Source organism: Mirounga leonina, unplaced genomic scaffold (genome assembly GCF_011800145.1).
Source record: "Mirounga leonina isolate KUSES-001 unplaced genomic scaffold, KU_Mleo_1.0 Mir_154, whole genome shotgun sequence".
In the NCBI taxonomy this organism is placed as follows: domain Eukaryota; kingdom Metazoa; phylum Chordata; class Mammalia; order Carnivora; family Phocidae; genus Mirounga; species Mirounga leonina.
The window spans coordinates 5,003,116-5,028,785 of NW_023270389.1; the positions used below are offsets into that span (position 1 = coordinate 5,003,116).

At 43.7% G+C, this 25,670-nt stretch overlaps 2 protein-coding genes across 3 annotated transcripts in view; one reads left to right on the forward strand and one right to left on the reverse strand.

Annotated features, from left to right (window-relative positions):
- SLAMF1 (signaling lymphocytic activation molecule family member 1) overlaps positions 1-9,369 on the reverse strand; it is a 35,504-nt gene extending 26,135 nt beyond the window's left edge. For both annotated transcript variants that reach the window (XR_004680164.1, XM_035009947.1), the window contains exons 1-2: positions 8,661-9,369; positions 675-1,013 (exon numbers count right to left, since the gene is read on the reverse strand). Coding sequence is in view for 1 of the 2 variants with exons in the window: in XM_035009947.1 (XP_034865838.1) it covers positions 675-1,013; positions 8,661-8,736 (415 nt within the window). In the remaining variant the exon portion in view is untranslated. The remainder of the gene's footprint in view (positions 1-674; positions 1,014-8,660) is intronic.
- Positions 9,370-11,495: 2,126 nt separating this feature from the next.
- On the forward strand, positions 11,496-11,651 carry LOC118013637 (ATP synthase subunit epsilon, mitochondrial-like). Its single transcript, XM_035009497.1, is given in 1 exon segment — positions 11,496-11,651. A coding segment is annotated over 1 exon segment (156 nt).
- Positions 11,652-25,670: the final 14,019 nt, after the last annotated feature.

Sequence of the window (25,670 nt, forward strand, 5' to 3'; positions counted from 1 at the left end):
GTGCATTCAAGAGGGGCTGGCAGTTAAAGAGGCTCAAAAAAGCACTGGCCTTGGATTCAGATGGACCTATGTTCTAGTTCAAGTTCTGCAGCTGAGCGGCTTTATAACCAGAGCCTCTGTTTCAATGAGAAAAAGTGCTTTTCCACCAGGTAGATGCGGTACTGTGCCAGAGCACAGGGCATGTGAGTGGTGCATGGGCTGATTCAGGGAACCACCCACGAGGACTTGTATAAGCACAAGCCAGCCACTTCTCCCTGGATTTCAATGTCCTCATTGACGGAAAAGAGGTTGGGCTCGATCTATGGTATTCAAACATTTTAAAAATCGAGGGAAAAACCTTTTTTTCAAACCAAGTCTTATTTGCTAATTGAGACTCTTGGGGCCACGGCCCTGTAGTCCATAGGCAGCTGGGTTCCTTTTCTTTGGGAAATGGGGGTAGGGCTAACTAGTGCTAATCAACTACCATCAATGAGCAATTTGGACAAAAAAAGATTTGTGAATCTCTAAAACCTCTTCCTAAAGCACAGTTTAAACACCCTAGACTAGGTGACCTTTCAAGTTGCTCCCAATCCCGGATACTCTTGCTTCTGAGAGACGCCTAAATCCTCAGGTAAAGGATGATCTCGGGTGCCCCCCACCCTGACCCGTGCAGACTGGGGAAGCCCCATCATTACCATAGAGCTTCAGCTGCAGACAAAAGTGTCGAACTGAAAAGTTCTCCTCCAGGGTCATGAAGTACCAGCCTTCATTTTCCTTTCTGCTTTCCAGGATCCCCAGGCTCAGGTTTTCTAGATGAAATGTATAGCCATTTTCCAGATAGCGTGGAGAACCGCCTTCTGGAAGATCCAGAGACACTATCTTCTTCTTGACACTGTTTCCCGGTGATTCTGCTCTGGTGACGAGGATGTGGATACTCTTGTTCATGCTCTTACTTATCCCTTCAGATGCCAGGGACAGCAGTAAACTGCTTCCCAACTGCTCAGGGATCTCTGGGCAATTCATCAAGCTCTCACCTGTGTGAGGAAGAATAAGAAAGTCCCTTTTTGTAGGGGCTTTGGAGAATCACATCCTGTCTGTGGATCAGGAATGACAGATGGAAGGTCCTCCCTCTTCCTCTTGCACTATCCCTGGGATTGCCAGGTCCTTAATAGCCTATAAAAATGGTCATGACAGTCCCACTATATTCTCAATATTTCAAAAATCCCAATGTAAATCTTACAATTACTTACAAAGGAGATGTACAGACTAACTAGGACACTGGGTTTCTTTGAGCTGGGAGATAATTCTGTCAACTCAGATTTATAGTTAAGGCACAGAGAAGTTAAATGACACCCCTAAAGTCACACAACCAGCAACTGGTCTAGAAGCCAGGTCTGCTAATTCCTTGACCAGACTTCTCACCACCACTGGGTACATAGTATGAAGGGCAGAGAGCAACTGAAGCTGATTTTGAGCTCGTGAGCCCAGGAGACCAAGGCTACAGAGCATCATTTTAGATAATGAAGAAAGAGAAAAGTCTGAGGGATGTGGAGCTAGGAGAGTGGTAAGCCCAGTGTTCAAACTGTGGAATTCCTGCTCTCAAAAAGACCATAAGATAGTTTCTAATATCAAGGGTAAGAAATTATTTTATTTCTCTTTTTCAAAAGAGCTGAGCCAACAACAACCACCAAAAAAAAAAAACACCCCCAAAAAAACAACAACAAAAAACCACACCCTTTCAAGTCACTGTAAGAGATCCTACTGCTGACTATTTAACACCTCCCCTCTCCTCAAACCAATGGCCTCCGCTGATGACTCTGCTTCTCATTGCACTGAAAATGTAGAAGAAATGAGAAGAGAACTTCCATTTGAAACTATCACCGAGAAACCTACCTACCCAGATGGATGGTCTATGCTCCCATTAAGGTTAGCCTCTTCCATCGTGAACACTCACCCACCTCAAGCCTTTGCTCTTGCAATAGCCCCCACCCCTTGCACCATCAGCTTTATTACTGGTATAGAATGTTGTGGGTTATTTCCATCAACACACAACATTCCAACCTGTAACTTCCCTCATCTTACAAACCCCTACCCTGACCCCAGGTTCATCCCTGGCTGCTGCCTCATTTCTCTCTTTTCCTTTATTGCAAAGTCCTTTAATGTGTGTTTGTATTTTCTGTTTCTGTTTCCTGACTCATTTTTCCTGTACCTACTCTTAGCAGGTGCTCTTCCCTACTACTCACTGGAACCACTCTTATCAAGGTCACTGTATGTGCCATGGTGCTGAGTCCATTCTCCATCCTCATCTTGCTTCCTCAGGAGCACTTGACATGGTTCATCAGTCCCTCTTTGAAACACTGCCTTCATTCAACCCCTGGAACCCCACTCTCCCGGTTTCCTTCCTATTTCACTGGCTTCTCCTCCTCAGTCTCCTTGCCTGGAACCTGCTGCTCTTAAAGACCTCTAAATATTGGATCATCCCAGGACTTAGTACTCTGATCTCGTCCCTCCCAGCCACACTCATCCAGTTGCATGGGTTGACATACTTCTGGAACACTTGCATAGATAGATCTCCCACCCAAACTGCCTACATGGATCAGTATTTGGAGGTCGAAAGGGCATTGCAAACTTAGCAAACAAACTCTTGGCTCCAAAGCCCCTCCCACCGACAACATCGCAACTCCCCCAGATTCTGAGACCAAAACATTCGGAATCATGCTTGACTCATTTCCTTCTCTCATACTCCTTATGGAGTCTATCAGCAACTCCTGTTGGCTCTAACTTCAGAACATGCCTGCAATCCAAGCACCTCAAACTTCCCTCATTTCTGCCACCGGAGTCACAGCCTGACATGGCCATTGGCTTCCAACTAATCTCCTGGCATCCGTGCGGTAGACAGAGTCATCTTTTTAAACCTGTGCCAGATTTTGTCTCTCCCCTGCTTTAAAACTTCCAGGGATTTCTGAAACCCATAGAAAAAATATCCACAGGCTTTGTTATGGCTTCGAAGACTCTGGGTAACCCCGTCCCTGACCCCTCTCCTTCCCTCTCTCTCCACTCACTGCACTATGGTCATACTGGCTCAAACACCTCATCAAGAACATTCCCTCCTCAGAGCTTTTGCTTCTGCTGTTTTCTAGATATCTTTTTTCTTTATATATCAGGATAGCTCACTCCCTCACTTTATTTTAGGTTTCTGCTCAAAAAATTATCCCCTCTAGGGGAAGAATGAAAGGGGGGGAATTGGAGGGGGAGACGAACCATGAGAGACGATGGATTCTGAAAAACAAACTGAGGGTTCTAGAGGGGAGGGGGGTGGGAGGATGGGTTAGCCTGGTGATGGGTATTGAGGAGGGCACGTTCTGCATGGAGCACTGGGTGTTATACGCAAACAATGAATCATGGAACACTACATCAAAAACTAATGATGTAATGTATGGTGATTAATATAACATAAAAAAATTATCTCCTCTGAGAAACCTGCTCTGACCATCCTATATAAAATAAGCACTCCTTCTGACTGCACACTTACCCCTTTCTGATGATATATCGTACATTATTTTATTTTATTTTTGTGTCCCTGGTTAGGATGCAAACTCTTCAAGAGATAGAATTTCATTCTGTTCATTGGCTTTTTTTTTTTTTAAGATTTTATTTATTTATTTGACAGAGAGAGACACAGCGAGAGAGGGAACACAAGCAGGGGGGAGTGGGAGAGGGAGAAGCAGGCCTCCTGCCTAGCAGGGAGCCCGATGCGAGGCTCAATCCCAGGACCCTGGGATCATGACCTGAGCCGAAGGCAGACATTTAATGACTGAGCCACCCAGGCACCCCTCTGTTCATTGTTTTGTGTCTAAGACCTACAACAGTAGTTAACCCACAAAACATGTATATGGTAGGCATTTAATAAATACCTGTTCAAAATATGAGTGCTGAAAGCTACGTTACCTGACTGAAATCTCTTTTATTTAGCTTTCTCCATTATGTAACTGAACTTAATAACTGAACTTAACCATAAGCTAATTCTCATAAAAGAATGAGCCCATGACTCAGAGAGCATAGATTGCTTCAGTTGATAAGGAAGCCAGAGAAGTAAAACAAAACCGCCTGCTTAAGGAGTGCAGCCACCTAGAAAGGACATCATTGACTTGTGGCTCACATGGGCTGTTGGAGAATTGGACAAACTGGTCCAGATGTTCTTGATACCAAAATGCCCTGAAATCCCAACACGGGCCCATAAAGGGCCCAGCTAGTATCAGGCTAGAGATCCAGAGATTGGGAGAGAACAATAGGCAGTCCACCTGGGCTGAAATTCGGGTGAGATTGGTGGAGACTAGTAACGATTAAGGAAAAGTGAGGGGAGGGGAGGATATAAGATGGAATAGGGAGGAGCCACCACCACCAAAGAAATCAATGAAAGAAAATAGGAAGGGAAAGAGAAAAAGAAAAGAAGGAGCAGATGGGAGGGCAGTCTCGGCAGCATCTGCACACTCACGCACGGGGAGTGAGATCAAAAATCGGTCAGGAAGAAACCCTCACACCCTGCAGCCCACATGAAGAACGGTGATCTCACAACCGAGTGTGTGTGAGTGGCTGGGTCTGGAAGGGGTACCAGAAACCAGCACCACCCAAGCACAAGTGGAAAAACAAGTGGGGACTTTAAAGTGGTTCACAGAACCCTTCAAGTGGAGTCCCCGCTCCCGAAACATCCTACTGCCTGATGCCTGTTTTCCAGCCAGGCTGTGATTCAGTCAGCCCTGTTTACTCAAGAGTCTGGAGGAAACATTTGTAGCCATTAACACCAACTCACTTTCTTCAAGGGTAATTCTCCTTAGAAAGTAGAGTGATTCACATGGACCCGTGGATATTTTCCTGAAACGAGCCCCATTTGGCCAACCCTTCACAAGATGGGATTCTACCTAACGATAACCACTCGCTTTGTCTTGCCGGGTCATAACACATTCATGTGGGCTCACAGCCTCTCGCCATAGCTTGCAGGGAGAGGAGGCGGGGATCTCTCCAGGCCTCACACTTCTTACAGCAAATCTAGGCCCCGGAAGAGAAGCTGCTCTTTAACCTCCAGTCCCAAGAGCCATCCTCTTCACCACCACCACCCCCCGCCCCCCGTTCCTTGATGCTGCTGGGTCTTTCTGACTCAGAGTACTGGCATTTCCATGCCCCAGCCTGAACACCAGTTACTGCCCTCTTTTTTCCTGACTAACTCCTTCCGTGCTTCCCGTCTCTGCCTCTGACCCCTAGCCTCATCTAGGCCTCCCTCCAGTGCCTTTTTATGTCCCCTTCACATCACTCATCATGCTTTTAACTCTGATTCTACGCCTGTCATCCTTACTCAGGAAGAAGCTTCTGAGAGTAGTGACTGTGTCTGTTTTGTCCACTTATAGTCCTAACACCCACCTGGGACATAGAGGAAACTCAGTAAATCCTTGTTGCTCAAGAGAATGAAAAACTGAATGAGTGAGCAAATGGCAACAGAGTCTAAGTTCCCCCCTTCTCTGAAATCAGAATGTACTCTGTTTCATCTGTAAAACATCCCTAAGAAGTACAGTGTGGGGGGAAATGATGGGAACCCTTCTCCCTGCTTGCCAGCTGAACAGATGGAAAAGCCTTGGCTATGGACCCTAGGCTTCAAGCTCAGCAGACCACTTGCCATCCCCCTGAACACTCGCAACACCTCACCTCTGCATTGGTGCCTTCATCTGGAATACTCTCTTCAAGTTTTACAAAAATCCAGTGTATATATTTGGGAAGATACACAAGGAACTGGTGATAGCAGTTGCCTCCAGCAGGGGGGATAGTAGGGGAATTTGTCTCCATTGTATATACCCTTTTGTACTTCTGAAGTTTTAAATAGACATATGTGTGATACTCTTCCAATAAACAAACTAGTTAATAAAAAAATTAAATGAAAACTTACATGATGAAAGAAGCTCCTATCCACTTCCGCAATGCCAGATCAAATACTTCCATATGCCCTCTACTTCCTTCTATAATTTTATCAACTTCTCTCACCTTTTGAATATTCCTACACTTCATTTCAATTCAATTAAAATCAACTTATATGTTCCAATTATAGATAGCATATTCTAATTTTTACCATGGACCTGGATACAAATTTTAACATGCCTCCCACTCCCACCGAACATAAGTTTATCCAGGTTCATTTATTGAGGTCTCTGAAGTCAAGCTGTGTGACTACGGAGAAAGGGCTAAACTTCTCTGTGCCTCTCATTCCTTCTTCTATAAAATTGTAATTGTAACAATAATAACATATCTCATAGAGTTGGTGTGAGAATTAAGTGAATAATACACATAGCACTTAGGACAGTGCCTGGTATACTGCAAGCAGGCTGTACATAGTATTATTATTCATTCAACAATCATTTGTGGCAGGGCTCTGATATGCCCTGATATGTCAGGTGCTGGGCAAAGGCTGTGGATGTTCATTTTGCTTCCCGCACGCCTCGCACAATGCCTGCCACATCGCGTGTCCTTAACAGATAGTTACTCAGTGGGATTGTCCAAAGTCAGTCTATGGATAAAACCAATCAGCCCTGATGTTCTGATTTCCAGTCTGGTACTGGAGATGTGAAGGTGATGGCATTGTATCCCAGTATTAAATCTCCTGAGAAAAAAGTATCCCAGTATTAAATCTTTTGAGAAGTGCTTAGATCTACATCTTGGGATAGAATGGCCCAGTGAACAAAGATGGGCCAAGTCTGGAACCCACACACTTGTCCTTCATGTGTGTGAAGGAGATGGGGCAGACCCACATGGAGGAATACAAAATCCCCCTGGGGCAACTCATCAGTTGTAAGAGATGCAACCCTCTGGTGGGGGATGCTTATAATAGGGAGGCCATGTATGTGTGGGAGTAGGGGGAAATCTTGGTACCTTCTGCTCACTTTTGCTGTGAACCCAAAATTTCTCCAAAAATAAAGTCTCTTTTCAAAATATACCATTGAGGGAATGGAAAATTCGCTTTATTGGGGGAAGGGACATGTGGACTTCTGATTTTACAATTCTGACAGGGAATTGGGAGGCAAGCTGAGTAGGGATGGGAAGGAGAGTGGGTCCTGATTTTACAAGAATCGCACTTCTTGGTTGAGTAACTGTCGTGGTTGACCTGTCCCACTTGCAAAGCTTTTCCATCTGTGTTTAATTGGGGTTTCACAAAAGGGTGTGTATTTAAAAATAAAAACACTAAAAATGTGCATATTTCAGAGAAAACGAATGCAAGGAAGACAGACGTTACAGGTTGGGTAATCACGCCCCATGGGGCTGTATTGCTTCTCACTAACAAGGGACCTCCAAACCTCCAGTGGAGCGCTGTCAGCACCTGGTGCCATGGGGACACCATAGGCCAGGCTGGCCAGCAGGCAAGCAAGCACAGAGATTTAAAAAGTCCAGCTCACTGTTCAACCCCATCACTCCTGATAGTCACTGAAAAATATCCCCAAATGGTAGAGTCACAAATGAGGTGCACTGGGAAGTCTTGGCTCTCTCTTTGGTGGCTTAAAGTGGTTCAGTTTGGCTTTCTGAACCCTGAGCTCGATCATCCCTTCCCTAGACCTCAGAAAGCAATTGCTATGGGTCTGCCTGATTCTGAGGGAAACAGGGGGTCAATAAATGTCCTCTTTATCTGGGAGTCTAGCAAAAGATAGATCCCATGCACAGCCTCTCCGACATCCCTAGCGTATCTCTGGACTTTTCCTGGAAAAGTCCTTAATGGATTTGCGGTCTTGAAAACCCCAAGTGCAAAACACCCAGAGCCTCAGGATTTCCCCCCTTCCCTAATGCTGCTTCCACTCCAGGCTGCCTCCCCTAGTGCAACCGGCCTCCAAGCACTTCAACACTCCTCACCGAGCCCAAAGTCCACTCCTTGTATGGCTTTTTCTTTCTCAAATACTGTTTCTCATAGCCCTGATACTACTAACAGAGAACCCCATCTCGCCTCTGGGAGGAACACAAGCCAGGAAGACAAGAGCAGAGCCCAGCCCCAAACCCTGTGTTGTGGGTCTGGCCCTACTGCTGAGGCTGCCCTGACCCTTGAGAGTTCCCAGTTCCCATTTCCAGAAAGCCTGGCCTCTCCCTGTCTCACTGCCTTGGGAGGTTCTCTTCCAGGAAAGTAGCCACCAGTATGACCACACTGTGGCCACTGTCTGTTCTCAGCTGATGCCTGAGGTTTTCACTTCACTTCTACCCTCTCTTCCCCCTACAGCCCTTCCTTGTTGTTGGACCATAGCTCTGGTTCGCTCACACGTGTGAGGATTCCCCTTCAAGGGCAGGGATTTAGGAGTCGTCTTCTCCCCAAGCTCCACCCGTCCTTCTCAGCCCCTTAGTCTGGGTCTTTGCCAGATGCGAAAACAACCACTCAACCAGAACCTTGACTAGAACCTCCCACCCTGAGAGCCTGGTCTGGAATGTGACCAGTGCCTTTGGCTGAGGGCTCCTGCTTTCCTTGGAAACTAGGACTGGTGGGGCTGAGCCAACCCACAACATTCCTTCCTCTTTCAAAGAGTCAGAAGGAACTCAGAGCCAAACCCTGAGAGAGAGGCAGACAAACCACAGCCCCCGTCCCTGAGACTTCTCTCCATCCATGGGCTGGCTAACTCCCGGCAGGTAATGGCGGGACTCACATCCTCAAACAGATGAACACTCACCTGTTCCACAGCTCAGCTCAAAAGCCAGGGAAAGAAACAGCAGGAAGTTCAAGGAAAGGAGCCCCTTAGGATCCATCAGCCGGTGAAGAGAGGGAAGGGAGCCCCTTGAGGAGCCCAGCAGCTGCTTGCAGATGCCACGACAGAGTGAGTGAGGTCCGCGTCAGGCAGAGGTGCCTCTGCCGCCTAGTTATGCATCAGGAACCAGATGGCTTCCTGTATCACTGGGACTTTTTCTGCCTGAGTCTCGAGGATTGCTCATCTCCTTTCAGGCTTTAAATCACTTTGCTGTTCCCAAGAAGTCCGTGTCAAATGCTCAGACTGCTAAAGACGGGAAAGTAGTTCAGCAAACCCAGCCTTGAGCAGAAATTTACCCCCCTCCTCCCCACCCCTGCCTTCCCTGGTAGTTCCGTCTGGTAACTCTTCTTAGAGTGCAAAGAAGAGATGGAGTCTTGTCAGACGGCCCCGAAATCTGGGTCAGTTAGTTCAAGGCTGAACTTGGATGACTAAACGTTAAAGAGTTCTTACATCTCACGTCTGATTTGTTCCACACCTCCACATGCAGTACTGATGCCAAAGCCACAGAGACATGGGGAAGACAAGGACAGATCAGCTGGCAGAAACCCAGTTTCCCAGCTAGGTGCAGTGTGGTAGAATTTAATGAGCTCTGGTTGTATACCTTTATTTCAGAGCTTGTGTCTCACTTTTTGTGGAGGAGAAGGGACTAAAACTGGCAGAAGAAAGACATACTTTTCCATGAGCTAAGCCATAAAAATGAAAACACTGGAAAGATGCTTTTACCATCTTTTACTTTGAGAGGCTAGACTCTTATTTTTAAAGTCCATTTTAGGGATGCCTAGGTGGCTCAGATGGTTGAGCATCTGCCTTCAGCTCAGGTCATGATCCCAGGTCATGGGATCAAGTCCCATGTCAGGCTCCTGGCTCAGCAGGGAGTCTGCTTCTCCCTCTCCCTCTCCCCCTGCATGGGCTCTCTGTCTCTCCCTCTCTCAAATGAATAAATTAAAAATTAAAAAAAAACAACGATAACATTTTAACAGATCAGAGGCACTCTCCAATGGGACTTCCTGAGGAAATTAGGGTAACAAGAGCTGGTGATATATGTAAACTTACTCTTTATCTTCACTGCTTTTCTCCCTCTCTCATGTGACACCCAAGCATCCTCCCCACAATACTACCTGGTGGTGTGTGGGAGCCAGCATGTACCAACTAGTGAGAGCCGAATGTTAAATTTTCAGGAATCTTGCGAGCTGGGTGATTGATAAATATTATCATTATTAAGAATTCAAATTGTATGAATTTACAATTAAATAAGTTATATTAAAACTAAGGGAATAAAAACTCAAAACTCATTACTTCCTAATTAGTTCACAACATTTTACTATTATCTATGCTCTTGAGGACATTTACCACTATTGTATCTCTATGGTGGAAATAAAATACCAGATATCATATGGGCTGCTGTACTACCTTCAATGACACCATGTTGGTAGCTTGAAATCAGCCAGGGTGGGAGCCTATTGGCAAGTGACAGAACCAGAGCTTTGGTTTTAATATTTTGTTGATTTTATAGATGTAAGAAAGTGATAAAGAAGAGGTAAAGATTCAGATTACACTTAAAAGTATATCATGACTGTAGCCTTGATGTTGTAAATAGCATGCCAAATTTGAGGAAGTACTATTCCAGTATTTAATAACTACCATCTTATTCAGCAAAAGATCACTAATGTCACTGACCAGCAAATGAAGTTGCAATATATATCTTTGATGTTGCTCATTTCTTTAACCTAAAAAAAAAAAGTGACTGGAAGCAAGAAGAGAATAGAGTGAGATATTTAAAGAGTTGAGAGAATCTAATACACCAACCTAAAATTCTGAGTCCTGATAAATTATCCTTCAAAAGTGAAGGAGAAACAAAGACTTTCTTGGACAAACACAAGTTGAGGGAATGTGTTGCCAGTAGTTCTGCCTTGCAAGAAATATTCACAAAAGTTCTTTAGGGAGAAAGAAAATAATATAGGTCAGAAACTCAGATCTACATAAGGAAAGGAAGAGCATCAGACAAGGAATAAGTGAAGGTAAAATAAAAACTTATTTTTTTACTCTTAATTGATTTAATAGATAACACATTGTTCAAAATAATAATAACAAAGTATTCACTTATGTGTGCTTATGTATATTTCTTATGTATATATATGCTTCTGAATGCTTACATATGAGTGAAATGAAGGACAATGATACAAAGGATAGGAGAGAGGAATTAGGATTATTTTGTTATATAAGGTACTCACACTACACATGAAGCAGTATAGTGTTATTTGAAAATGTGCTTGGATTAGTTGTAAATGTATATTGCAAAATCTTGAGCAACCACAAAAAAAAAGTTTAAAAAAATAGTATACCATACATACTAAGAAAAGAGAGAAAATAAAATGCTCAATTAAACCACAAAAGGCAGAAAAAGAGTGTAAGGCAATAATAACAACAAAGAACAAGGACAACAAATAGAAAACAGTAACAAATATGGTAAATAATGTTCTAATGATATCAAGAAACATTTTGAATGCCAGTGATCTAAATGAACCAATTAAAAGACAGAGATTGTCAGAATGGATAAAAAAAAACGAGACCCTATTGGCTCCTGGTGGACAACAGGGACCATTAGGGAGGTGGATCAGGGCAAGAGGTGGCAGGTTTGGCAGGTCCAGAGTCCTGCCCGTTCTGCTTCTCAGGCCTGATCTTCCTGTAGCTGGGCTGCCCACTAAGCCAGCATTGACATGTCCTTGCGAGTTGGCCAGAGGCACTCACTCTTGAGACATCATGGTGGTGTACTGGTGACAGATTGGACTCAGCTACATCTGATACTCCCAGATCTGTGCAAAAGCAGTGAGAGATGCACTGACGATAGAATTCGAAACAAATGCCAAGAAGACTTCCGGCAGCAGCAAAAAAATTGTGAAAGTGAAAAAGGAATAATCTACTCTGACTGAAGCTTGAAACGCTGCATTTTCCAGATGACGATGTGTGGGCACATGTTAGGGCAGATTGAAAAAGATCTCCCTTCATGGGAAAAAAAATACCTGTCTTGTTCACAGCCTGACAATGCCAATAAATTGAAGTACGGTTCAAAAAAACAAAGCAAAACAAAAACAAAACCCACTTTAAGTATAAAGACATATAAAGATGAAAAGTAAATGGGTAGAGAAAGAGAAAACATGCTAACACTAATCAAAAGAAAGCATAAGTTGCTATATTAATTTCAGACAGAATAGACCTCAAAGAAAGGAATGTTGTTACCAGAAATAGAAGGGTATTATATAATGACAAAGTGGTCAATTCTCCAAGAAGACATAACAATCCTTAACGTATATGTGCCTAACAACAGAGCTTCAAATACATAAGGCAAAGACTGATAGAACTGCAATGAGAAATAGATGAATCTGCTATCATCACTGGAGACTTCAACACCCCTCTATCAGAAATGGACAGATCCAATAGGCAGAAAATCAGTAAGTACACCATTGAATTCAACACCACCACCAATCAACTGACACCTATAGACTACTTCACCTAATAACAGCAGAATATACATTTTTCTCAAGCTCACATGGAACATTCACCAAAATAGTCCACCTTCTGGGCCATAAAACACACCTTAACAAATTTAGAAGAATAGAAATCATACATTGTCTGCTCTCAGATCACAGAGAGATTAAACTAGAAATCTGTAACAAAAAAACAACTGGAAAATCCCAAAATATGTGGAGATTAAATAATACACTTCTAAATAATACATGGGTCAAAGAAGAAATCTCAAGAGAAAATTTTAAATATTTTGAACAAAATGAAAATGAAAACACAACTTATCAAAATTTGTGGGATTCAGCCACAAAAAAAAAAAAAGTGGTGCTTAGAGGAAAATTGATAGCAATGAATGCACATAATAGAAAAGAAAAAAGACCTAAAATCAGTAACATAAGCATTCACTTTAGGAAACTAGAAAAAGAAGAGCAAATTAAGTCCAGAGTAAGCAGAAGAAAAGAAATAATAAAAACTAGAGTAGAAAGCAATGAAATTGAAAACAGGAAATTAATAGAGAAAATCAATGAAAGCAAAAGCTGGTTCTTTGCAAAGATCAACAAAACTGGTAAACCTCTAGCCAAGCTAAATAAATTTAAAAAAAAAAAAAGAGGACACAGATTACTAATATCAGAAATGTAAGAGGGGACATCACTACCAAATCCATGGACATAAAAAGGACAATAAAGGAATATTATGAACAACTTCATGCCTACGAATTTGATAACATCGATGAAATGAACCAATCCTTGAAAGACATAATTTGCCAGAACTCACAGTTGAAATAGACAATCTAAATAGGTTTATTTCTATTAACAAATTGAATCAGCAATTAAATAACCTTCCAAATCAGAAAGCATACTAACTCACTCATTCTATACTGTCTTCCTAACTCATTCTATTCAATATTCTAACTCATTCTAATATCAAAATCAGACAAAAACATCACAAGAAAAAAAAGGCCACAGGCCAGTATCTCTCATGAACGTAAGTACACAAATCCTCAACAAAATATTACCCAATCAAATCCAACAATGTATAAAAAGTGGGATGTTTTCAACCAAGTGGAATTTGTCCCAGGCATGCAAGGCTGGTTCAACATTCAAAAATCAATCTATCCTATCAACAGGATAAAGAAGGAGAATCACAAGATCATATTAACAGGTGTGAAAAAGAATTAACAAAATTGATAATAAGAGCTTTTGGCCAACCAGAAATAGAGAAAGACTTCCTCCACCTGATAAAGAGTATTTACAAAGACTTACAGTAAAGCCACATCAAGTTTGTGGTATTTGTTATGGCAGTCACAGGGAACCAAGATAGCACCTGAGGGGCAAGGTGACCACCACGAGGTTTGTAGTTACTGTTATCTAGTACACCAAGCTGTTTCCATCAGCTGTAAAGAGCAGATTTGGACAGACCCACAACCAAAGATATACAAGTGATAAAGCCTCATATTTATAAGTCCATTTTCAAAAGCCTTCATATTCACTACCTTATTTGATCTTTACAACAGCCCTATGAAGGAAGCAGAGCTGGTGGTGATGGAAGGCAGGAACTGGACCAAACTTGGGAACCCTGACTCCAGGTCAAAACCTCTTTCTCTTTCCCTGGAGTGTACTCATTATCCCCATGAATACTCAAGAAGATAAGGATGAAGGAAATCCTACTAATTGAACTCCCTGGATGCCTGGGGCTTCCACATACGTTATTTCATTAATTTCTGTAATAGGAAAAAGCAGGTATAATTATCACTATTTTACAGCTTGAGGTACAGAGCTGCTAAATAACTTGTCTAATGGCTCAGAGTGCCCAAAATGGAAGAATTGGATTCAAATCCTGCATTACCTAACTCCAGAGTCTATGTTTTCTCCCCTCACCATACCACTTCCATTACACTTGGCAAGAACTTTAACCAATCCTAAGGCTCATGTTGGTCAATCACCTGAAGGTATGGGCAACAGGAGAATCCTGAGTGAGCAGCGTTTCCTGCCCTTACGACAAAGCAGCATTTCCTTCCCTTTGGCTATATGGAACCCCACTCTGAGATTGAGGGGGACCATATGTCTATGGAAAAGAGCTGTCCCCAATCTCAGGTGGGCTGCACAATGAGGTTATCTCCTAAACAGGAGGGTGTAACATCCCCCTAAGATTTGCTACTCTCTCTCCTGACACTTTATGGCTAGGGTGGCAAAGTGACCTGCCTGAATTTGCCTGGAGCTGGCCTGCCCCTGAGCATCCTTGCTTCCCAGCTTAAGACTGTGCTCATCATGGCCTCTGACCAGAGAGGTCCCTATAACATGAGCCACCACCAGAGGGAGGGATCACGGAGGGGCAGACCAGACTACCTGGCTGCTTGGAGCCCATGATAAGCACATCCATTGGAATAAGAAAAATTAAAACAACAACAATAAAAAAAACCCCACAAAAACAAAATGAAAATACAAAATTCCCCCAAATTCTGAAACATCTCCTAGGAGACCTGATTGCGAAGTCTAAAATCAGCCCGGGGAAATCACTGGAAAAAACACCCTGGCTCAGCCCTGTTGGGTGAGATGAGGAAGCCCACGGGACAGGTGTCTGATACAGAGACTGAGCAGACCAGTGGAGCAGATAGCCCTCCAGTGGGTTGGGGCTGTGGGGGCTGAGGGGCATGGGGGGGTGGAGGGGGGCAGAAACCAGGCTCTGAGGTGGCTCTATCACAGACCAAGGCCCAGGTTTTGCCCAATATCTTTATCCTCTGTGTTCATGCCAGTAGCCATCCTCCTGAGCAAATGGATGTGCTGAGTGACCCAGGCTCAGGAAGAGAAGCTGGAGACATGGCCCAGAGTGGCTCGTGAAGATGCCAAGTGCAGGGCCTTCTGGCCTTTACCGAGCCTGTGAGGCTGAAATTACTCACTCCAAGGCCTTCCGCAGGTTTCCCACATCAGCGCCTCCTCCAATGTTCAGATCCAGGTCAGAACACTGGAGTCTAGAGGTTGAGGAGAGATATCCATGCGCATCCGTAATCTGAGGGTTACCTCCCCAAACTCTAGTCACTTCCACTGATGCTCCTGCCCTCCTTCTAGACCCCAGAGCCAATATGTGGGGATCTCTCCCTTCTGGGGCTTCCTTGGACTGACTCTAAATTTCTCTTGTCCCTGAGGTCTCCACAGCTCTTTGAGAAGTATTCTTGGTAGGGTTGGGGGTGCTTCCTAGTATCCCCCAAATTACCCTACGTGGCAGCCATGTAGTTTGCTGGCCTGCTTTCTACCGGCATAAGCTGCTAGAGAGAGGGAAATGCCCACGCCATTCCACTCCTTCTAGGAAGGAACTGAGTTTAGGAACCAGGAACAGTGCTGCTGACTCACCAACCTCAGACTTTTTCTGCGCACCAAAATTTGCCTCCCATAGCTCTGATCTACCTTCTTAGATAGAGTTATAAATATAACAATAATTCGCAAAGTATGCTACAAACCCTGGATGACCGTGGTCAGCCTTCTTCTTCCCTTCACACAAAGCTCAAACTAAGGGCTCCTCTTTAGCAGTTCTAGAAGCCTCTTTGGCAAGTCCACTGAGCACTCTTCTTGCAAGGCCTGGCAAAGAACAGAATTCATTCCTTTCTGAATAGTCCCAGTCCCTAACCAGTGATCACTTTTCTGAGAGATGAAGACAGCTGGGGAGGAGGGATTGCATGCTCCATGAGGTCATTGAATGACCTTCTGAGATGCTCACAGGCCACGTATGTAATGGGATTTCTGCATGACATGCCAATGATGTAGGCTGACCTGAAGTGAGTCCAGGGAAGAAGGAAAAGCTAGGACACTTGAGCAGCTTGGAAAATGGAGCTGTAGACTGGGGGACTCGAGTGAAGAACTCTAGCTGGGATCACTAGAGAGAGGGATACAGTGTGGGGATACCCTCGGATGATGCACAGCAAGGAAGTCCAATAGCTTCCTCTTCTCCATGCACTCGCCTGACCCCATGCTAACCATGAGGAAAACATTCTATCAGATTTAAATATAATGACTCTCAACATCCCTTAATGATGGAATCATACAAGGACTTACACATTTAATTATCAACCACTTGAATGACTTTATCAAATAACATTTCTAGTTAAGAGAAGGATTGTAGGAAATGGGATTTTTAAATATTAGGGTTCTGTCTTCTCTTTTTAAAATTGCAAATGTAATACAGTATTGAAGAACATTTTAAAGGAAGAAAGAAGGGCACCTGGGTGGCTCAGTCAGTTAAGCGTCTGACTCTTGATTTCCACACAGGTCATCATCTCAGGGTCCTAGGATGGAGCCCTTGGTCAGGCTCTGCGCTCATCGGGGAGTCTGCGGGAGATTCTCTCTCTCCCTCTCCCTCTGCCCCTCCCCCCACTCTCTCTCTCTAGAATAAATAAATAAATCTTTTTTTTCTTTTTTAAGATTTTATTTATTTGTTTGACAGAGAGAGAGACAGCAAGAAAGGGAACATAAGCAGAGGGGGTGGGAGAGGGAGAAGCAGGCTTCCCACCAAGCAGGGAGCCCAACATGGGGCTCGATGCCAGGACCCTGGGATCATGACCTGAGCCGAAGGCAGCCACTTAACCAATTGAGCCATCCAGGCACCCCAATAAATAAATCTTTTTAAAGAAATAGAAGAAGAAAGAAAGAAAAGAAAATCTTCCATAGTCTTCTAGCCTTGTCACAACTGCTTTCAAGTTTGCAGATCTCCAACTCTTTGTTTAGGAGGCCCTAGATTAGGCTGGCTCAGAACTCTGGCTCTGGGGTCAGAGAGACTTGGGTTCAAGTCCCCAGTCTGTTATTTATAAGTCGTGTGATCTTGGGCAAGTTACATAATCTCTCTGAACTTTTCTTTCCTCATCAGTAACATAAAGATAAGGAAACATCTCACAGGGTTGCAGGAAACTAAATAACATCAATGCAAGTAAGGCACTCAGCACAAAGCCCAGCATGTGGTAGCCATTTTGTACTTGGTATCTCTCGGTTTCATCGTTTCCTGAAAGTGGGCATGAGTGGTTAGATGATGAACCACATGTAGCTGCAGCAGGTGATGCACAGGAAGTACTACCTTGTGGTCAAGATCAGGGACAATCCTCAGAGACTGGACCAGAATGCTATAGGAACCCTGGCAATGAATGTCATTCCTGGGCTTCCCCATGAGAGGCAACAGTAACTTTGCAGCACAAGTTAGAGATGAAGCACGTTCAAGGCCATTAAGAACTCTCAGCAATTTAAGACAGAGAGGTGAGTGGGGTGCCTGGGTTGCTCAGTCGGTTAAGCATCTGCTCAGGTCATGATCCCAGGGTCCTGGGATCGAGCCCCACATTGGGCTCCTTGCTCAGCGGGGAGCCTGCTTCTCCCCTGCCTGCCGTTCCCCCTGCTTGTGCTTGCTCTCTGTCTCTCTCTCTCTCTCGTTCTCTCTGTGTCAAATAAATAAACAAATAATCTTAAAAAAAAAAAAGACAGGTGAATTTTCTGCAATAAGTATTTAAAAGCTCTGTTATAAAGGAATTGAACACCTCAGTATAGAAGATCACACTTCATAAATAAAAATATCAGCATAGAAAACATAACAGGAACCATACAATTACATATAAATCAGAACAGAAAATGTGAAACAGAATGAAAATGTGAACTGAGCCGTTAGCCAAGCCTGATTCGGTTTCGCAAAATCTACATGTAGAGGGATTTGAAGTCAAGATCAAAATCACACAGCATAGTAATGAGTTATTTTTTAATTTAACTGTGACTGTAAAAATACTTACAGAGTTCTCTCTAAGATGGGTCTGGTCACCTCAATTTATTCTTTTGCTGTATTACGAAGTTTCAAGTAAAAAATGCCTCTGGGTGTCATCCCAAGTAAACACCTGAGAGTTGGGCTAGTTCTAAATAACAATTGTAGTCAAGACGCTGGAGCCCAGCATGGAAGCTACACTCCTTCCTGGGCAGTAGCTTAAGTGAAGTTTCCTCTTGCCTCAGTAGGGTCACCCCTTCCATGAGCACATTTGTAACTAAAATGACGGCTCTGCACACACTTTTGTGTTCTTTTTTATTTAACATAATACATTAAAATGTATGATTATATGCTGCTGCCTAGTTTAATGAGTAGGGATTTCTCTTTTTTTTTAATTAATTAATTTATTTATTTGAGAGAGAGAGAGCATGAGAGGGGGGAGGGTCAGAGGGAGAAGCAGACTCCCTGGTGAGCAGGGAGCCCGATGCGGGACTCGATCCCAGGACTCCAGGATCATGACCTGAGCTGAAGGCAGTCGCTTAACCAGCTGAGCCACCCCGGCGCCCCTGAACAGGGATTTATTAAAGAATGTTGTATTAATAATTATCTTGCCTTGAAAAGAGAGCAAAAGAAGATCATGAAATTGTTTAAAATGTTAAACTACAGATGGCATTCCATGGGGTGAAAGTATAGACCATACCTGGACACAGAGGCTTCCTTCCTTAGTTTAACTGTTTGCTTTGTTAAGCAAGATAACAGAGTTAAAACGACAAACCCTGGGTTCCATCCTGAGATATTTTTCCAGGAGTGAGTAAGTCAGTTAAGAGCAGGCTTCTATTTCTGTTGTACAGTCTTCAAGAAGGTGGCTCCCTGATGATAGAACCAGGGTAAAGACCATTAAAATACTAAACCCTGGTCTTGTCTGGACCCCAAGTGGCCAGGATATTAAACTATGTGCTCAGATGGCACCCCAAGACCTAGCTGTCCTTCTCAGCTTTCCTTTCAGCTAGCATCTCCCATGGGGGCTTCCTTCTGTAGACGTGTACCCACATCCCAGAGTGTCCACCATTCCACACTGAGATAGAAAGCTGGGAGCAAGAGGGGCAATCAGGGTGCTTCCTATGTTGCTTACTGAACTTCTCAAAATACAAGAATTTGCTTTAAGATCCTGGGTTCTAAATTTGGCATGTTGACAGAGGTATGCTAGGTCATGGGCATGGAAGAATATGAGAATCCCACAACAGAAACAGCTTCTCTTTCCCACGACCCCTGCACCGGATCTAGACCTTACTATTACTACCACTTCACAGATGAGGAAATGGAGTCTTAGAGAGCTAATAACTTGTCTGAGGTCACATAGTAAATAAGGAACAGGGCCAGCACTTGAACATGAGCTCCACTACCTCCTGCCACACTGGCCTAGGAGACATGCTGCTTAGCAAAGCCTTCATCATTCTTTCTGAGTTCTGCACAGCATATCCTAATGTATTTATCATTAAGTACCTATGACCCTTGACTTCTTTGGTATTTCCTGTCCTCTTCTTAGAAACTGCCTCCGTTTGGGGCGCCTGGATTGCTCAGTCGTTAAGCATCTGCCTTCGGCTCAGGTCATGATCCCAGGGTCCTGGGATCAAGCCCTGCATCGGGCTCCCTGCTCGGCGGGAAGCCTGCTTCTCCCTCTCCCACTCCCCCCGCTTGCGTTCCCTCTCTCACTGTGTCTCTCTCTGTCAAATAAATAAACAAAATCTTTAAAAAAAAAAGAAAGAAACTGCCTCCGTTTGACCTTAAGGCCCTCTCTTTCCCCCTCCCTTTGGTCCCTCTACCATCAGCCCTTTGAGCTCTCTAACTTGCCGGCCACTTCTGGCCACTGGCTGCCAGGTCTGTGATTACTGCCTTGCTGGCTTTTCCAGCTACCAGTCCTCTACAGAGACCCACGTTGGGCCTGCCATAAGCATGGTCCCGCTCTGCTTGTCCTGGCTTTCACCCGGAGGCCCCACAGATCTTGAAACTTACACTGTCCGTTCTTGGAAATCTCTAAGACCTTAAATACTTGGCCCCACTATGGGTTGGCTCTAATTCTTCCTCTAATGATTAACATGTGTGATAGCTTATGCTGCCACCCAAAGTCCCTGAGGGTTCAGGTTTGACCTGACGCCAATGAAAGTTTTTCTAATTGCAGAAGTATTTGTAGTCAAAGGAGCATGAAGTCCGAAAAATATGAATTGTAACCACAGGGATTTCATTCACTACGTGTATGACCTGGGATAAATCACACTGTTGGTGACACTCAGTTTTCTCATCTATAAAATAGTGCACTACAGGTTTACTCGTGTAATGGGTGCTCTGATGTGCTGCTCGGGTCTGAGAACCAAAGCAACCATCCCCCAGTTGCCAGAAGCACTGGTGCTTGACAGCTTGCAGTCAAGTCTCTCCTTGGGAGCCACCCTCAGGCAGTTCCTCCCATGAGCACCACCTACATCTAACAAGTGGTCAGCTGGCCACTGAAAGGGTATAAAAGTCTAGCCCCCTCGCCTCAGTTTGGAGCAGCCCTTAGGGGGCATCCCAGCGCCCCAGGTCCTCGGATGGTCAGCTGCGGCCTTTGTTCCAACTGCTTCCGGATTCCACTTCTCCCTCTGCTCAGTCCTCTGTCTTTCACTTCCCACAGGTGTTGATTTCACAAGCACTCCTCGGTACATTTCCTGCTCACCAATCTCCATCTCAGAGTCTACTTTGGGAGGAACCTGACCTTAAATATCTCATATATCTTCCAAGAGGTAAAACAACATAGTGTCTATAAAGTACTGTATTTGATATAGCATGGACACTCAATGTTTGCTAGTTCCCTTCTCTTCCTCATTGTTTTGTCTTTCACTCATTCCTAAGGATACTCTACCAAGGGAACTGAGGCCTTCCAACAAGAGATAATGTCCCTCCTTCCACCTGATCAAAACTCTTTTTCACACATAAATAATTAAACACGCTCTTAGAAAGTTGTTCATCCTCTTGATGGGAGCCACCAAAAGTTTTAAGCAGGTGAGTAACCATATTTCTGCTTCAGAAAGGTTACTTCAGGCACAGTATGGGAGAGATTTAGGTAAAACCACAGACAGGGAGGTGATTAGAAGAACTAATAATCTCCACTAAAGAAGTGGCAATGAGGTAGGAGAGAAGGAGGTCCATTGGAGACTCATTTCATAGGTGGATTTGGTAAAGTTTGGCGACTGATTGGATGTGGGGTGTGACAGAGAAGAACCTGTATACAATGGCCTTTAGATTTATGGTGTAGTCTTCAAGTGTATAACAATGCCAGTGTCTGAGATAGGAAGTATAGGAGGTAAAGATAACTTTGGGTCAAAATTGGGAGCAAGAGTATAAGATTAGTTTGTTCACTTGGGATATGTTCAGTTGAAGTGTTTATGGTTCATCCAGATAGAAATTTCCAGAGAATACTTGAATACACAGAACTCAGTTTCAGATAAGATATAAATCTGGGGACACACACACACACACACACACACAAAAAAAACCTTAGAAGCTATTCTCCCATGTCCCTCATCTCACTATCAGAAAGCAGAGATTTAGAGGTTAACACTTACTACTAAGGGACTTGCCAGAGGCAACATGGCCAGTTTTTATAAAGCAATGACCAGAAACCAGGTCTCTTCAGTTTAGGTCAATCTACTCACCCCCTCACTGAGTTTCATTTTGCTCTATTTATATTCATATTTCCCCAATCTAACAATACCTGACATACAGTAGGTGTTAAAAATATTTGTGGAATAGACATGCTAATTACAACCATTCTTTGAGGTAGGACTGGCCTCTCCTCTCCACATCGTCACTGGAATTATATCTCAGCAGCATCTTGGAAATCATCAGACCCAGGGAAGTCCTACTTAGCCACAAATTTGCATTTCCCCAGGTACCTCCCAACTTCCCTCTACTTCCTCTGAGAGCAAAAACTCTGTTGTGCAAGTCACACCCTTCGGCAGGTTTTGTGCTCTGTCCACAGACCTGAAGGGAAGATTGCTAAAAGCAAGAAGAATAGAAAGAAGGTATTATTTGGGGTACAGAGACCACATAATCAATTCCTTCTTATCTTACACCTGGAAAAAGTTAGGCCAAGAGATCTTGTCTTGATTCAGTCAAATTAAACTCCTGTGCCTGGGAAAGAGGAGGGAGCAATATGAGACAAAAGAAGGCAACTAATACTTATTGAGTACTTACTGTATGCCAGACCTTGTGCTGAATGATCTACTAAGGTTAACTCATTTAATCCTGATGAAAAGAGCATCCAGGGGCGCCTGGGTGGCTCAGTCGTTAAGCGTCTGCCTTCGGCTCGGGTCATGATCCCAGGGTCCTGGGATCCAGCCCCTCATCGGGCTCCCTGTTCGGGGGGAAGCCTGCTTCTCCCTCTCCCACTCCCCCTGCTTGCGTTCCCTCTCTCGCTGTATCTCTCTCTGTCAAATAAATAAAATCTTTAAAAAAAAAAAAAAGAGCATCCAATTTTTCACATGAGGAAATTGAGACTAGAAAGTTTACTTTTCCTGGGGTTCTAAAACTGGTAATTGGTGGGTGTTGGAATTCAAACCTAAGATGTCTGGCTCCAGAGTTTATGTTCTTTCCCTTACATCATGCAGCCTTCCAGAGGCTTCCACTGTGGTTCTAGATGTTAGGTATAAGCCTAGAAGTGGAACTCATTCCAGGGCTTTCTTGAGGTACCAACAAGTCTACCAACGTTGCCATCATAGCAAGCCTTGCAAAATTCAGTGGTCTGGGGTTTGAGAGAATCCAGGAGACCTTTATGAACATAGGAGAGAAAATAGGTCAAATCCCAAAGAGTGCCCAAGTGGGCATCAGCAAACTCCAAAGGAAAGTGAAAACATCTTTGACTTCCAGCTTCAACTCTGCTGGTAACTTGTTACATGGCCTCGGGCACGCCACTTCCCTCTCTTGGTCTTCCAAGATTGAAGAAAATATGGGGAAATACAAATTCGTTGGGCCTCCCTACTGATGATTTCTGAGTCTTCTCTGCAATAATCTTCTCCATCTCACAGGGGATATAAAGAAGTAATGTATGGGAGAGGAAAGAGTCTCATCCCTAAGAAGTGTTTTGGGGCTTTGGAGAAGCAACAGTTGGTTTGAGTCTTGAAAAATGAGTAGGAGTTTTTGGGCAAACAAGGAGAGGAGGGGGAGGGGAGATTCCAGGAAATACAAAAGCTTGAGCAAAGGCTGGGTGAATTTGGGGAACTACAAGTAGTTCAGGAAGCTTGCAGCATTGATGCTAGGGAGGGGCCAAGCTAGAAATTAGACAGAAGAAATTCACAGAAGCCAAGTCATGTAGGGACTAGTAGTCACCTTCAGGCCCTCTAAAGCACCTATCCTTGAAGATTTTAAGCATGGAAATGTCACAGTCAAACCTGTGTTTTAAAAAAAAACCCTTCTAGGGGCGCCTGGGTGACTCAGTCAGTTAAGCATCTGCCTTCGGCTCAGGTCATGATCCCAGGGTCCTGGGATCAGGCCCTGAATCGGGCTCTCTGCTCAGCAGGGAGCCTGCTTCCCCCTCTCTCTCTGCCTGCCTCTCTGCCTACTTGTGATCTCTCTCTCTGTGTCAAATAAATAAATAAAATCTTAAAAAAAAAAAAAAAAAGACCCTTCTACTCTGTATTCACACCCTCTCCCAGAGAATAGCCTAACAGAGAAAGAAGCTGCTCCTGTGCCTGGGAACTGAAATGGAAAGACATTGTGGGGCAGAGCCCTGCTGAACTACAACCAACCTATAACCCCTACCTATGTTATTCATGGAAGCTTTCTTCTCTTCTTTTGGATTCAACAGAAAAATAAGAATAAGAGAACTGTTAGCCAACACCTCAGAGAGCTGCAAAGTTCATCAGTTGCCTCTAATTGTGTTTGACAAACACCCCCAGGATAAAGGCTTTCACACTGTGATTTCCCAGTCAGGTCCAATAAAGACAACCTTGCAAGTGGGGTCTTTCAAGGAACCACCAGATAGATCAAATAACGACAATTCTCTGAGAGTGAAGTTTCAAAGGAGTTCCAACCCCTATCTGCCCCACCAGTGGCTGTCACACTGTTGGCTTTCACCACGATTGTGGGCTGTTGGTTTTAAAGGCAAGAGAGAGGCTAGACAGAGTAGGATGTGTGTAGGGCAAGTTAAAATACCACAGAACTCACTATTCTTACTGGGATTCAGCCATTCTTCTTGAATAAATGCTCTCTGAATTGCTGTAAGCCTTTGGTTCATTTCTAGAATTCTGAAAAAGATGATTCTGATTATTTTTTCCCTATATTCTCATTGACTTTATTGATGAGAGAGCTTTTGGAGGCCCTTATTCTGCCATTTTGCTAACGTACCGTGTGTGTGTGCCATGTGTCTATGTGTGCATGTATGAAATTCTATCAGGTTAAGAGAATTCTCAGCTACTATGTTGATTTTTAAATTGTCATAAAAATTTTACCTTTTTTCCTCATTTATTGAAGTGATTTATGCTTTCCCCCCTTTAATTAGCCAATGTAGTTAATTAATTAATAACAGATTTTTTGAAAGTTAAGATATCTTAGCTTTCCTGGGATAAGTCCTATAGCATATCTTATTATGTTGATGAATTCAATTTAGTAATATTTTATTCAGAATTTCTATTCACAAGTAAGATTGGCCTGTAATAAAGAGAACTAAAGGGAAAATAGCCATCATTTAGTTGACTGAACTCAGAGAAGACTGTATCCATGGCATGACTTCTAGGTACAAGAGTTAGCTATAATTTGGGGTGCCTGGGTGGCTCAGTCTTTAAGTGTCTGCTTTCGGGTCAGGTCATGATCCCAGGGTCCTGGGATCAAGCCCTACATCGGGGTCGCTGCTAGGCAGGAAGCCTGCTTCGCCCTCTCCCACTCCCTCTGCTTGTGTTCTCTCTCTCGCTGTGTCTTTTTCTGTCAAATAAATAAATTTTTTTTAAATAAAAAAAAGAGTTAGCTATAACTTTTAGTTGTTTCCTTTTGGGGAGTAGGTAAATGTATTCGAAGCTACACATGAAAATCAGTTAGGATTAAGATTAGATGGGTTAAAGAGAAATGAAAAAGAGTGCCTTAAACAAGATACATCTTTATTATTCTCACTAAAAAAAAGAGGTAGGCAGTTGAGTTAGGTATACTGATTTTCGTATATTTCTAGGATATCTGGGATATCTCTGGGATATGGTGGTTCTATCATGGCCTTTATCCTCATGGTTCAAAATGACTATTGAAACTCCATCCATGCATTTTTGTCCTAGAAAGCAGGATGAAAGAAGAAATGGAAAATACCTTCCTATCCATTCCCAGAAATCCCACACAATTTCTGCTTATATAGCAATAGCTAAAATTTATCTACATGTAAAGGAATTGAGAAATGCAACCTTTACAGGAATGGCAACGTGTGCAACTAAATATCAGGTTTGTTGATTTGAGAAAAAAGAGAAGACAAATATTTTTTTAAAGATTTTATTTATTTATTTGAGAGAGAGAGCGTGCGTGAGAGAGCACAAGCAAGGGGGAGCTGCAGAGGGAGAGAGAGAAGCAGGCTCCCCACGAAGCAGGAAGCCAGATGCGTCTAGATCCCAGGACTCCCTCAGGACTCCAGGATCATGACCTGAGCTGAAGGCAGACGCTTAACTGACTGAGCCACCCAGGCGC